At 70.6% G+C, this 12,550-nt stretch overlaps 3 protein-coding genes across 3 annotated transcripts; 1 reads left to right on the top strand and 2 right to left on the bottom strand.

The window, feature by feature from the left end:
- Positions 1 to 690: 690 nt before the first annotated feature.
- Positions 691 to 4,180, top strand: COQ10A (coenzyme Q10A). The gene is made up of 5 exons (XM_027745797.2): positions 691 to 847; positions 1,877 to 2,017; positions 2,087 to 2,279; positions 2,742 to 2,843; positions 2,916 to 4,180. Exons 1-5 carry the CDS (start codon positions 768 to 770, stop codon positions 3,081 to 3,083), a joined length of 684 nt encoding a protein of 227 aa, XP_027601598.1. The 5' UTR covers positions 691 to 767; the 3' UTR covers positions 3,084 to 4,180.
- On the bottom strand, positions 4,154 to 9,111 carry CS (citrate synthase). Its single transcript, XM_027745796.2, has 11 exons — positions 8,985 to 9,111; positions 7,035 to 7,082; positions 6,822 to 6,929; positions 6,676 to 6,741; positions 6,471 to 6,602; positions 6,206 to 6,394; positions 5,903 to 6,102; positions 5,532 to 5,661; positions 5,347 to 5,448; positions 5,028 to 5,237; positions 4,154 to 4,872 (listed from the first exon to the last, which is right to left on the bottom strand). Exons 1-11 carry the CDS (start codon positions 9,036 to 9,038, stop codon positions 4,702 to 4,704), a joined length of 1,410 nt encoding a protein of 469 aa, XP_027601597.1. The 5' UTR covers positions 9,039 to 9,111; the 3' UTR covers positions 4,154 to 4,701.
- A 698-nt stretch (positions 9,112 to 9,809) lies between these two features.
- On the bottom strand, positions 9,810 to 12,480 carry CNPY2 (canopy FGF signaling regulator 2). Its single transcript, XM_027745809.2, has 6 exons — positions 12,408 to 12,480; positions 11,777 to 11,900; positions 11,407 to 11,522; positions 11,132 to 11,329; positions 10,896 to 10,992; positions 9,810 to 10,215 (listed from the first exon to the last, which is right to left on the bottom strand). The coding sequence occupies exons 2-6, from the start codon at positions 11,874 to 11,876 to the stop codon at positions 10,172 to 10,174; spliced, it is 555 nt and encodes a 184-aa protein (XP_027601610.1). The 5' UTR covers positions 11,877 to 11,900; positions 12,408 to 12,480; the 3' UTR covers positions 9,810 to 10,171.
- Between the last annotated feature and the right edge of the window lie 70 nt (positions 12,481 to 12,550).

The following is a 12,550-nucleotide window of genomic DNA, read 5'->3' as shown; positions in this document are numbered from 1 at the left end:
CCCTTGGCCACAGCGACCCCCGTGCCCGGCTCGGGGCTGCCGGGGCAGCTCCGTACCAGGGACAGGGACAGGGTGGGGACAGGGCAGCTCTGCCCGCTCAAAGCCCCCCACCCACACGCCCACCCCCATGTCCCCACTCCCCCCCCACAGCTGCTCCAGGGCAGCACAGGTGACAATGGGCTGGCCGCAGCTCCCTGCTGGCTCCTGATCCCTTCCCAGCTCCGAGCAGTGCCGGGATGGCATTCCCTGCTCGGGAACTGTGTTCAGTCAAGGAACTGGTGGTGTCCCTCGCAGCACTGGGCTGTACTGGGCTATGCTGGGCCATACTGGGAGGCACTGGGCTGTACTGGGCCACATCTTTCCCACAGCCACCGTGAATTCCTGCTCTGTTGGCTCCTCTGCTCAGCTCGGAGTGGGACCGTTACCGGGACACGGCACCGGGGGCTCCCCGTCCCCCTCCGGACCCACCGGGGACACACGTGCGTGGCGGGGCGGGGGGTCCGCCGGGACCCACCGGGTCCGTCCCAGCCGGGGCTGCCGGGGGGTGTTCGGGCCACAGGCCCCGCGGTGCCCGGTGGGGCCCGGCCTGGACTACACTTCCCGTTGTCCCCCACGCGCGACCGCGACCACAACTCCCTTGGTGCCCCGCGCGGGGGCGTCGCCCCGTGACGTACCTGGCGCTATGGCGACGCGGTGACGTCACGGGGTGAGAGTTCACGGCGGCGGCCCCGGCCCGGCCCGGTCCCGGTCCCGGTCCCGGCCCGCTCATGGCGGCCCGGCGGCTCCGCGGTGCCCTCCAGCTCGGGGCGCGGCAGCGCCTGCGGGCCGGGGCGGCCCCGCCCTGCAGGTGAGCGGCGGCGGCAGCGGGGCGGGCGGGGCCCGGAGGTCACACCGGTCCCGGGGGAACCGGGGCGGGCCCCGAGGGGACGATCGTGCTGCGGGGTCTCCTCGGGGCCTGCCTGCACTCCCGGGACCCCTCAGGGCGGGGGTCGCGCGGGGGCACCGTGGGGACACGGGGGGTCTCGGGGGTCCCGCGGCGCCGCCGCCCCCGGTCCCCGTCAGAGGCCCCCGGTCCCCGTCAGAGGCCCCCGGTCCCCGTCAGAGGCCCCCGGCCGTGGGTTCGGCAGCGGCGTCGCGGTCCCGCCAGCGCGGGGACAGCCCCGCGGCCCCCCGGGGGGGCAGTGACCTCTGCGCGGGGAGGGGACGCGGGGACAGCGGTGTGGGGACACGGTGGCCCGGTACCTCCCTGCCCGGGGCTCGGTGTGGCAGCACCGGCAGAGCTGGGGGGGACGAGACCGACCTCCTCGGGGGGTCCCAGCGCTCCCCGGGCCCCCCGGGGCAGCCCAGCCAAGGGACACCACCAGGGTGGGACCCCCCAGTGATGTGCCAGGTGACAAGTGACAGGGGGAGAGGTGGGATCTTCCCCCCTGGGGCTCTGCCTCTCCTTGTTGCCCCCCCGGAATGACCCCGGAGGGATGAGATGGGGCCAGAGGAGGAGGAGGAGCTCCAGGGGGGGCACCGGGCAGTTGTCCCTGCTCCAACACCGGGATTAGGTGTCCCTGAGCTCGGGTTTCCTGGCCTTCCTCCTCCTCCTCCTCCTCCTCCTGCCAAGAGCTAGTCTGGGACTGAACTCCCCGGGGGTGATTCCCATCCCGGGAGGGGCCTGGGCTGGTCAGGAAGGGACCTAGGAAGGGGTGGAAGGGGGCTGGGCCAGTTGGGAAGAGGCCTGGGAAGGGCTGGAAGAGGCCTGGGAAGGGCTGGAAGGGGCCTGGGAAGGGCAGGAAGGGGCCTGGGAAGGGCAGGCAGGGCCCCCCCACCGCGGTGGTCCCAGGGCTGCCCCCCTGGCCCCGTCCCGGCACCCCCCGTGTCCCCCCAGACACGCAGCCCTGGGTGGCCTCCGGCTGTCCCGCCTGGCCAGGCCGGGCCCTGCGCCCTGGGAGCCCCGTTCCCAGCCCAGCAGGACCTTCCTGAGCCTCACCACCAAGCGCAAGGAGTACTCGGAGCGGCGCATCATCGGGTACGTCGGGGGGCCTGGGGGGGCACCGGGCACCGGCCCCCCGGCCCCAACACCCGCTGTGCCCCCCAGGTACTCGATGCAGGAGATGTACGACGTGGTGGCCAACGTGGAGGACTACAAGAACTTCGTGCCCTGGTGCAAGAAGTCGGTGGTGGTGTCGCGGCGCTCGGGGCACATCAAGGCCCAGCTGGAGGTGGGGTTCCCGCCCGTGCTGGAGCGTTACACGTCCATCGTCACCCTGGTCCGGCCTCACCTGGTCAAGGTGAGGGCAGGACACGCTCTTTGGGAGGATCTTCTGCACTGCTGAGGCCCCTCGAGGGCTGTGCCCAGTTCTGGGCCCTCACGGCAAGAGGGACATTGAGGGGCTGGAGCGTGTCCAGAGCTGGGGACGGAGCTGGGGAAGGGGCTGGAGAACTGAGGGAGCTGGGGGGGCTCAGGACAGGACAAGAAGGAACGGCCTCAAGCTGTGCCAGGGGAGGGTCAGGCTGGACATCAGGAGGAATTTCTGCTTGGAAAGGACAGTCAGGCCTTGGCAGGGGCTTTCCAGGGAGTCCTCACCCCTGGAGGTGTCCAAGGAAGGACTGGCCGTGGCACTCAGAGCTCTGGGCTGGGGGACAAGGATGGGATCGGGCACAGGGTGGGCTCAGTGATCTCAGAGGTCTTTTCCAACCTGATTAATTCCATGATTCCATGATCCCCGTGCCTGTGCTCTCCCCCTTCCCAGGCCGTCTGCACCGACGGGCGCCTCTTCAACCACCTGGAGACCAACTGGCGCTTCAGCCCCGGCATCCCCGGCTACCCCCGCACCAGCACCGTGGACTTCTCGGTGAGACCCCGCCCGGGGGCGGGGAGGGCAGGGCAGACGTTCCCCTGGGGGCTCACCTGCTCTCCTCCCCAGATCTCCTTCGAGTTCCGCTCCCTGCTGCACTCCCAGCTGGCCACCGTGTTCTTCGACGAGGTGGTCAAGCAGATGGTGGCCGCCTTCGAGCGCCGCGCGGCCAAGAACTTCGGGCCCGAGACCCGCATCCCCCGGGAGCTCATGTTCCACGAGGTCCACCAGACGTGAGGGCGGCCGGGCCGGGCCCCCCCGGACTGTGCCGGGCTGGGGCTCGCCTGCCCCGTGCCCGCCCCCCAAATATTTATTCGAGTGCGTCTCCGCTGCCGTTGCCTCAACGTCCCCCCGGCCCCGGGGGGCTGCCGTGAGCTCCCCGGCCCCAGGAGCTGCGTCCTGGCGCTGGACTCTCCCTGGTTTTGTAGCTGATTTGGGGTTTTAAGTTTTGGTTTTAGTTCTCCGGAGTTGTTTCTGGTTTTGTTTCGTTTTGGGGGTTTTTTATTTAACCCTTTTCTTTTTTTTTTTTGTTCTTTTATCTCCTCGGCCAGGCCGGAGGGTCCCAGCGGGGACAGCTCCCGGAGCCTGGGCCGTGCTCCGGGACACAGGGAGGAAGGAAGGGTTTGCTGGGGGGGGGCCTGGCCGGATCCCACACAGAGCTGCTGGGACCCTCCACGTCCTCCCCAGCCCTCCCAGGAACAAAAGGGAAGGGGCTGGCACAGGGAGGAGCCCCCCGAGCCCCGGCTCACGGCCGAGGGACCCCCGACGTCGCACAGTTTGCACAAGCCACACGCACAGGGTGGGGAGGGGGCGGCTCAAGCTGCCCCCCCCCGCCACCCCCCACCCCCAGCACCCACCGCCGGGACTGGGACGGTCCCGGGATCGCCCCCACCCGCAGCCCCCCGGCCCCGCTCACCGTTCCTCACCTGCGGTGGGGGGACAGGGAAGCCTCCGGCTCCCCCCCCGCCACAGAGCCCCCCCGGGGGCTGAGGGGCTCCCTGAGCCCCCCGAGGCCGTGCTGCCCGAGGAAGGGCTTTTACAGGCCAATAAAGAGCATTTTCCAAGGGTGAGCAGCCTCCTGGTCCTCATTCAGCTTGGGAGGGGGGAGCTGGGGAGGTGGGAGGGGAGGGGGGGCTGCAGCTGGGACCCCCCAACCCAAACCGAGTTCCTGCCATCACCACTGAGGGGCCAAGGGCCACCCCACCGACCCCAACGGGACCCTGGAGCAGCCCCGGGTGGGGTGGGGGCACCATCCCCTGACCCCCCTCCCCACGTCCTGCAGAGGGAGGGAGGTGAAAGGCTCGGGGTTTGTTAATAAAAACATTTATTTTGCATTTTGTTGTTGTTTGTACAGAAGTGCCCAAGAGCTGTGAGGGGGCTGGGGGGGTCCCAGCTCTGGCTCCTGGGGGCTTCAGACAGGGAGGGGGGGTCACACAAACACGGGGGCGCGGCCGGGGAGGAGTGTATCAAGTCCCTGTGGGAGGGCCTGGACACGAGTCTGGACTGAACCCTCTCGGGGGGGGGCTGTGCCCCCCCACGGCCTCACCAGGACCACCCCCAGCCCAGCAGTGGGGGAGCCGGGGGGCTCCCAGTGTGTGGGGAGTCGGGGGGCTCCCTGTGTGCGCAGTGAGTGCTGCTGGGGTGGGGTGGGGGCACAGGAGACCCCCCTCACCTCACGGGGGTGGGGAGAGCCAGGGGTGGGGCAGGGGAGGGGGAGCAGCCGGGGGGGCTCTGCTCACCCCGAGGAGCCCCCAGCGGTGCCCGGGGGGGGTTCAGTGCCGAGGGCGTCCGGGCCGGGCCCGGCAGCGCAATGTTCCCTGGGGAGCACGAGCCGGGCCCTGTCCCCGTCCCTTCTTTACCCGGATTTGTAGCCCACGAGCTGCATCAGGCCCTTGGTGCTCATGGATTTGGGCCGCTCCAGGGGGAATCCCAGCGCCCGGCTCCAGATGAGCTGAGAGAGGACGCCCAGGGCTCGGGACACCCCGAACAGCACCGTGTAATAATTCATCTCCTTCATCCCGTAGTACTGTGGGGGGAGAGGGGAGTCAGGGCAGAGAGGGGGGAACCAGGAGCCCTCCACGTGCCCAGGCCAGGGAACACGGAGAGATGGGACGGGCAGACAGGCAGAGCGACAGACTGACAGGGAGAGGGACACACAGCTCCCCGGGCCCCCAGGCTCACCTGCAGTAGGACCCCACTGTGGGCATCCACGTTGGGCCAGGGGTTCTTGGCCTTGCCCTGCTCCAGCAGCACGTTGGGGACGATCTTGTAGAGCTGAGCCACGAGCTTGAACAGGGGGTCCTTGGGCAGGTGCTTGAGGGCGAATTCCCGCTGGCAGGTGTAGCGGGGGTCCGTCTTCCGCAGCACCGCGTGCCCGTATCCCGGCACCACCTGCAAGGACGGGGCTCAGAGCCCAGCAACTGCCCCGCAGCACAGCCCCTGGACCCCCAGCACGGCCCTCAGACCCTCAGCTCAGCACCTGGCCCGGCCCCTGGCTCACCCTGCCCGAGTTGAGCGTGTTCCAGATGAAATCACGCAGCTTCTCATCTGACACCTCCTTGCCCAGCTCCTTCTGAAGGTCAGTCAGCCAGAGCAGCACCTCCTGCAGGAACGGCCCGAGTGAGGCCAGTGGGGCACAGAGAGACAGACAGCGAGAGGGACAGAGGGACAGGGAGAGGGGCCCACCTGGTTGGCGAGGCCGTGCAGGGGCCCGGCCAGCCCGTTCATGGCGGCGGCGAAGGCGAGGTACGGGTCAGACAAGGCGCTGCCGACCAGGTGACTGGTGTGGGCACTCACGTTCCCTCCCTCGTGGTCACTGCATGGGCGAGGGGGGGCATCAGGACTCCCCCATCCTCACCAAGTACCCTCCAAGGCATTCTGGGCGGGCCACAGCGTTCCCAGCCTCCTACAGCCCCACCCCAGTGGCCCTTGCTGTGTTCCCAGTGCCGCCCCCGGAGCGGCCCAGGCATGTCCCGGGAGCCGGTCCTGTCCCTGCCCCGGGGCTGGGAGCGGGGCCAAGTCCCCCCCTGCTCCAGGTGCCGCCGCTGCCTCCCTACCTGTGGATGGTGAGGTAGAGCCTCATCAGCTCGACGAACTGGGGGTCAGTGTAGCCCAGCATGTTGGTGAAGTTGTGGGACCAGTCGAGGTTGGGGTCGATGGCCCCGATGCCGCTGCCCTCCCGGTACAGGTTGCGGTAGATCTTGGCGGCGACGCACGGCAGCTTCGCAATCAGGTCCATGGCGTCCTCGTACACAAACTGGCGCCGGAGGGGTGAGAGGGGGCAGCTGCCCTCCCCCCCAGCCCCCTGCCCCCAAACCTGCCCCCAAACCCGCCCCGCACGGCCGGGGGCCCCCCCGTACCTCCCAGTACTTGGCGCGGTGGATGCCCTCGGAGTAGGCGCGGGCGAACTTGCTCTCGCTGTTGAGGGCGGTGACGGCCGCGCTCAGCTGGGACATGGGGTGCAGGTTGGTGGGGAAGTTGTCCAGCATGGTCACCACGTGGGAGGGCAGAGCAGCGCGCCGGGCCCACTCCTTGGACAGCCAGCTCACCTGCGGAGGAGGGGGGGTCACGGGGGCTCGGCCGAGGGGCTGGGGGCTGCCAGACCCCCGCCAGCCCCCTTCTTACCTGCTCCTGGGTGGGGATGTCTCCTGTCACCAGCAGCCAGAAGAGCCCCTCAGGCAGAGGCTCCTCTCCCCCTGCGGCTTTGGGCAGCTTCTTCTGGCACTCGGGGATGCTGTACCCACGGAAGCGGATGCCCTGCGGAGCCCGGCACGAGCGTCAGCCCAGCAGGGCCAGTGCCGGGGTGGGATGGGGTGGGATGGGGTCCTACCTCGTCAGGATCCAGCACAGAGGTCTCATAGATCAGTCCCTTCATGCCCCTCATCCCGCCATAAACCTGGAACGGGGAGCGAGGCCACAGTGAGGGGCTGTGGCACAGCCCGGTGTCCCCCCGTGCCCCCCGTGCCCCCCACTCACCATGTCCACCGTGATCTGCCCGATGGCCGTGCTGCCGTGCTGCTGCCGGAAGCTCTTGATCTTCGCCTGCTCCTTGGGGATCATGGTGGCCAGGACATCTTTGAGGTTCTGGGGAGAAGGGAGCAGGCCGTGAGCTGGGGGCCGAGCACAGGACAGGGGGTGACAGGAGAGAGGGTGACAGGAGAGGGCTTCACAGAGCGGGGCCCCCCTTACCGTGGCAGCGCTGGCGTGGCGGGCGGCCAAGAGGACACACGGCGCGTTCTGTGGAAGAGCAGACACAGAGACCCCCGTGTTAGCAGAGCAGAGCCCCCCGTGCCCCCCGGCTGCCCCGTTTTGGGGGGTGCAGCTGTACATGGAGCCCCCAGCTCCGGCTCTGTGACAGGAGCCCCGTGACCCCGTGAGATCCCGGCTCCCAGGGGCCGTGCCCGGCGGCCGGAGCCGCTTCCCTCGCCCACACGGATCAGGGCCGGGGTGAGGGATCAGGGCCGGGTGAGCCGGGGCAGCGCAGCCCCCCCCCCACATTCCCATCACGCACAACGGCAGCCGGACCCAGACCCGGAGCCGGCACAGGGAACGCGGCTGCACTTCCCTTCCTGGAGCCGAGCACGGCAGCCCTGGCACACGGCAGCCCTGGCACAGCCGGAGCCCAGCCCGGCCAGGCCGCGGTTTTCCTGTGCCGGGGAATCCGAACTTTGTTCCTCGCCCACGCGTGGGAACCGTGGGAACCGCGGGGATTCCGGCCGGGAACACCCTGGGAACACCCCGGGCCTGGCAGCGCCCTGCCCTCGGCAAAGGGGCAAAGGGGGACTGGGGGACACCGGGGGTCGCCGTGCCGGGGAGGGGGGGGTCACTCCCACAGGGACACCCCGATCCTCCCGGGGGGAGCTGCGGCAGCGCCTGCGGCAGAGCCAGAACATGACTCGGTTTTTCCACTGGCTGCCGGGAGGGGAGGACGCGGGGGGGGCGCGGGGGGGTCACCGCAGCGAACCCCCGGCGTGGGCCCCCCCCGCACCCCCGGCGCGGGACCCCAACACCCCCAAGTGTGGCCGTGGCGGGCGACAGGGCCGTGTCCCCCCCGCAACAGGCGGCTCCGGGAAGGGAAAATGCCGGAGGAGGAACAATGGAGGCGGCTCCGGGAAGCCCAAGGTCAAGGCGGCCGCTGTCGCCGCCGCGGGGGCCCCGTGTCACCCCCAGTGTCACCCCCCGTGTCACCCCCCGTGCCACCCCGGTGCCACCGCGCTGCGGGGCTCCCGCGGCTCGTCCCGCTGTCACCGGCTCAAGGTCACACGTGCTGGCGGTGACACCGGGCACCGGCCGGGGGTGGGGGGCACCGGGACCCTCGGGGGCCCCGGCGCGGTCGGGGGGTGCGGGGGCTCCCCGGCCCGAGGGTGCGGGGTCGGGCCGCGGGGAGGAGGAGGAGGCGAAGGGTCGGGATCGGGGCTCAGCCCGGCGGGGCGGCCCCCGCGGGGGTGGGGGGGGAGCGGGGCCAAGTGGGGCATCAAAACACGGCGGGCCGGGCCCCTGCTCCCAAAATATCGCCCGGTCGATAGAGACACCGCAGAGCCCGTTATGAAACGCCGGGGCCGCGGCCAAGGCAAACAGCTCGGGGGGGCCGGGGCCGCCCCAGCCCGGTACCGGCGCTCGGCCCCCCCGGGGGTCCCCTCGCGGTGACCCCGTTGTCCTCTACGGCACCGGGACGCCGGGGGAGGCCGGAGGGGGGGCGGTGGAGGGGGGTCCTCGCCCCCCACTCCCCGCTGCCGGTGCCGCCGGGCGGGACCCCCTCGGGGGCCGGTGCTGCAGCGCAGCCGTACAACGGAGGAGCGGCGGGGCCGGAGCCCCCAGCGGGGGCTGCCCCAGGGCGAGGACCCCCCGACGGGGCTGCAGCAGCGGCGGAGCCCCCGAAACAGCGTTCGGGCCCGGAGCCCCCCGATTCCTCGCCGGCTCCGACAGGGCCGCGGCGCGGTCACTCCCAGCCGAGCCGGTGCCCACCACGTGCCGCTGCGGCCCTGCGCCCCCCGGTCCCGTCCCCCCCCCGCCGCCACCGCGCGGCCCCTTTAAGGCAGCGCCCCCCACATCGCCCCTTTAAGAACCGAACCCCCCCTTACCCCCCCCCTGCGGCGTCGCCCCTTTAAGGCGCGGCGAGGCCGGGCCGGGCGCTCTCACCTTGGGCCCGCGGAGGCGCGCGGCCGCCCGGCTGCCGGCGGCGAGGAGCGTCATGGCGGCACCGGGACGGGACAGGCCGGGACGGAGCGGGAACGGGCGGGAGCGGGACCGGGAGCGGGGCGGGAGCGGGGCCGGAGCGGCGGCGGCGGCCGGGGGTCCTCAGCGCGCGGGCGGGGCGCGGCGCGGCGCTGATCATTAGCATAACCCCGCCCTCCTCGTGGCAGAGCCGCTCGCTATTGGCCGCGCCGCGCGCCGCGGGGCGGGGATAGGCAAATGAGGCGGCGGGGGCCGCGGGCTATAGGTGGCCGCCGCGTTCGCCTGATTCAGGACCAAGGGTGGGGTGAGGCGCCGCCCGCCCCCTCTGTCGCGACGTCACCGGCCGCAGTGCGTGACGTCATGCCCTGTGTCATCCTCACGGTGTCTCGGTGTGGCTCGGCTGCGGTGCCGGGGCAGCCCCGTGAGGTCACCGGGCATCCGGCCATGTGCTGTGAGGTCATCAAGGCCATGACGTCATCCCACACCCGGCCACAGTGGCCTGTAGGTTGCAGGGCCCTGGCTCAGCAGTGACCTCGGGGGGTGGCGTGTGGCCAGCGTTGCCCCGAGTGGCCCCGGTGCAATCAACGGGTGACATGAGGTGACAAAGGGTGACATGAAACCAGGGGCTGACCAGAATCACCTGAGCAATGTCCCCACCCCAAGGCTGAGCCACAGCAGGTGGACACTGACCACAAGGGAGCTCGAGTCACCTGGGGCACTTGGGGACACTAAGGTGCCACCGGTGTCCCCACGCCCCCCACCCCGCCCCACACACACCAGAGCGAGACCCTCGGGCGGGCCCACGGCCCCTTTATTGCCTGCAGCAGGGACGGGGGTCCCCAAGCCCCCCGCCCCAAGGGGGGCCGAGCCCCGGTGTCTCCCCCGCGCCCCCCGGCAGCGAGGCAGGAATGTCCCTGAAAATGTCCTGGCGGCAGTGAGGACACGGCCTCACCCCACGGCCACCCCGGGGAACAAACAGGACGGGAGCTCCGGACGGGGTGAGGCAGCACCGGCTCCAGCGCCGTGGGTTTCCCTGGCAGGTCCGTCCGTCCTGGTGGGGATGAGGCACACGGGGACATCCCGGTGGATCCCGGTGCTGTCCCGGTCCCGGCGAGGCCACCGGGCAGCGTGGTCCAGAGGCAGCTGGGGCGTCACAGCTCGTCGTGTGGGATGTGGAGCGCGTGGTCACACAGGTCTGCGGGGACAAGGGGCAGCACTCAGGGCACGGTGGGACCCCGGGGGAGCCCCAGGACAGGGGGGAGACCGGTGGAATCCTCGGGAGGCACCGGAGCCCTGCGGGACCCCCCGTGGTGCCACATCCCACCACGCCCCAGTGCCCGTCCCAGCCGTGACCTGAGCTGGAGCCACCTGCACTTCCCTGGCTTTGCCCTGCGGTTAATGACCAACTTGGATGTTTGGGCAGCACTGGCCCCTCCCCACCCCGGCCCCCGGACACAGGATGAGCCACAGGAGCAGCTGGAAAGACCCCCAGGACACCCTGGGAAGGAGCATTTCCCTCATGCCTGTGCCAGGTACAAAGGGACCCACCCTGGCCCAGCTCTGGGGGCCACATTCAGCACTGGAAAGACCCAGAGGTCATGGTGTTCCCTGACCCAGGTGTCTGTGAGCTGGAAATAGCCCCCGGGACGGGAGATGGTGCCATGGGCTGTGCCAGGAGAGACCATGGAGCCACAGAGCAGCTGCCCTGGCTCGGCCCCAGCACCCAAAAAAAGCTCCAGCAGCAGCAGGGTCTGGGCACTGGGCTGGCAGTAGCACCTCAGCACTGGGATTTTGGGAAGAACCTGCAGCTCCTCCTGTCCCAACCCTGACAGAGCAGCCACGACCCCCAGAACAGCAGAGACTCCCCTGGCTCACCCGTCCTCTTGCTGCAGAGCCGGTCCTTGACATTTTCAGCCTCGTGGGAGAGAAACTCAATGAGCTCATCCTCGTATTCCTCAGCGATGCTCTCGCACTGCAACGGGAACCACGGCGGTCACGGGACACCAAGGGACACCGAGAGAGCCCCGGGGAGCCCAGGGGGAACCGGTGACACCAACACACCCCCGGAGAGCCCCTCTCCCAGCAAATGCCACGAGGGCCCCCCCACACACCGCGAACTTCAGGCTGGAAGTCACGTCCCCGTCGAACTTGACCCCAGAGAGGTTCATCTTGGTGCCGTCGTGGGAGATCACCCGCACGTAGCTCTTCCTGTGCGTGGCCTGGTCCGTTTTCTCCCCGTACTCCTTCATCTTCTCGCACACCCGCTCCAGCAGCTCCGTCAGATGCGCCTCCGAGCGCGCGTACGGCACCTGCGGCCGCCGGGGAGGGTCAGTGGGGCCGAGGCAGGACAAGGGAGCTCCGGGAGCGCCGGGAGACGCCTCCTCACCTCCACGACCGACTGGCTGCCGTCGGGGTTGATGCGGAACGAGCCCATCTGGATGGTTTTCCTGGGGTCCACCTGGGAGATCTCCCACTCCAGCTCATCCACCAGTGCCCGGCACGCTGAGGGGGGCACAGGGGTCAGGGGGGTCCCAGCTCGGACACACATGGAGCCACTGGGAGGGACTGGTGCAGACTGGGAGGGGTGGGCGAGGAGGGGTCTGCAAGAAGACTCTGGGCCTGTCCCCAAGCAGAGGGAGTGCAGCCACGGGATGAACAGATCACAGTGGTCCCCCCGGCCCTGACTCCCATCACCTCCTGTCCCCCTGGTCCCCCCCTGTCCCTCCCTGTCCCCTCGTCTCCCCTTGTCCCCCCACCTCCGCAGTGCAGGTCCTGGCTCCGGCGGGCTCCGGCCGCGGGCACCAGCGATGCCAAGGCCACGGTCAGGCAGAGCACGGCCGGGATCCGGCCCCTCATCCTCGCGGATCCGCTGCGGGCGACCTGCGGGCAGGTGCAGCTCCAGCGCCCGTGGCACCGGTGTCCCCACACCGTGTCCCCCCGGGACCCCCAGCCCCCGCAGAGCCCCGGGCACCGCAGGGCTTCATTCCCCTCCCTGAGCCCTCCAAACCCCGTCCTCTGCAGGGTCTTCCTGTGCCCCTGGACAGCAAACAGACCCCTTCCCTATAGGGCTGAGCCCAGAGCCCCTATAGAACCCCCTCTCCTATAGGGCTGAGCCCAGAGCCCCTATAGAACCCCCTCTCCTATAGGGCTGAGCCCAGAGCCCCTATAGAGGCCTCTCCCCTCTGGGCCAAGCCCAGACCCCCCTACAGAGCCCGCTCCCCTATAGAACAGAGCCCAGAGACCCCACAGGGTCGAGTTCCACGGAGCCCCCTCCCCTCCGGGATCACCCCCACAGCTCCCTACGGAGCCCCTTCACCCCCGGGGCCGAGCCCAGCGCCGGGCCGAGCCCCCCGTCCCGACCCCCGGGACCGCCCGAGCCCCCCGTACCCGCCGCTCTCCCGTCCCGCTCCGTCCCCCCGCCCCGATCGGCTGCCCCGGGGCTGCCCGCGGCGCAGCCCGTCCCGGCACTGCCCCCCGCCCGCCCCGCCGCGGGGCACGGCCGCTCGGGGCGGGCGGCGGCCGAGCCGGAC

The sequence above is a fragment of the Pipra filicauda genome, unplaced genomic scaffold (assembly GCF_003945595.2).
Source record: "Pipra filicauda isolate LSUMZ 115617 unplaced genomic scaffold, ASM394559v2 scaffold863_size64124_pilon, whole genome shotgun sequence".
NCBI lineage: Eukaryota > Metazoa > Chordata > Aves > Passeriformes > Pipridae > Pipra > Pipra filicauda.
This window is presented reverse-complemented; position numbering and strand designations above follow the sequence as displayed.

Coding starts and splice junctions, on each gene's coding strand:
- CNPY2 (XM_027745809.2), bottom strand. CDS start 11,876: ATGAGGGGCCGGATCCCGGCCGTGCTCTGCCTGACCGTGGCCTTGGCA. Junction 11,523..11,776: donor CCAGGACCTGCACTGCGGAG/GTGGGGGGACAA, acceptor TGCCCCCCTCAG/CGTGCCGGGCACTGGTGGAT. Junction 10,216..10,895: donor GCTCTGCAGCAAGAGGACGG/GTGAGCCAGGGG, acceptor TTGTCCCCGCAG/ACCTGTGTGACCACGCGCTC.
- CS (XM_027745796.2), bottom strand. CDS start 9,038: ATGACGCTCCTCGCCGCCGGCAGCCGGGCGGCCGCGCGCCTCCGCGGG. Junction 5,449..5,531: donor TGCACGGCCTCGCCAACCAG/GTGGGCCCCTCT, acceptor CCGTTCCTGCAG/GAGGTGCTGCTCTGGCTGAC. Junction 5,238..5,346: donor ACACGCTCAACTCGGGCAGG/GTGAGCCAGGGG, acceptor CCGTCCTTGCAG/GTGGTGCCGGGATACGGGCA.
- COQ10A (XM_027745797.2), top strand. CDS start 768: ATGGCGGCCCGGCGGCTCCGCGGTGCCCTCCAGCTCGGGGCGCGGCAG. Junction 848..1,876: donor GGGGCGGCCCCGCCCTGCAG/GTGAGCGGCGGC, acceptor GTGTCCCCCCAG/ACACGCAGCCCTGGGTGGCC. Junction 2,018..2,086: donor TCGGAGCGGCGCATCATCGG/GTACGTCGGGGG, acceptor TGTGCCCCCCAG/GTACTCGATGCAGGAGATGT.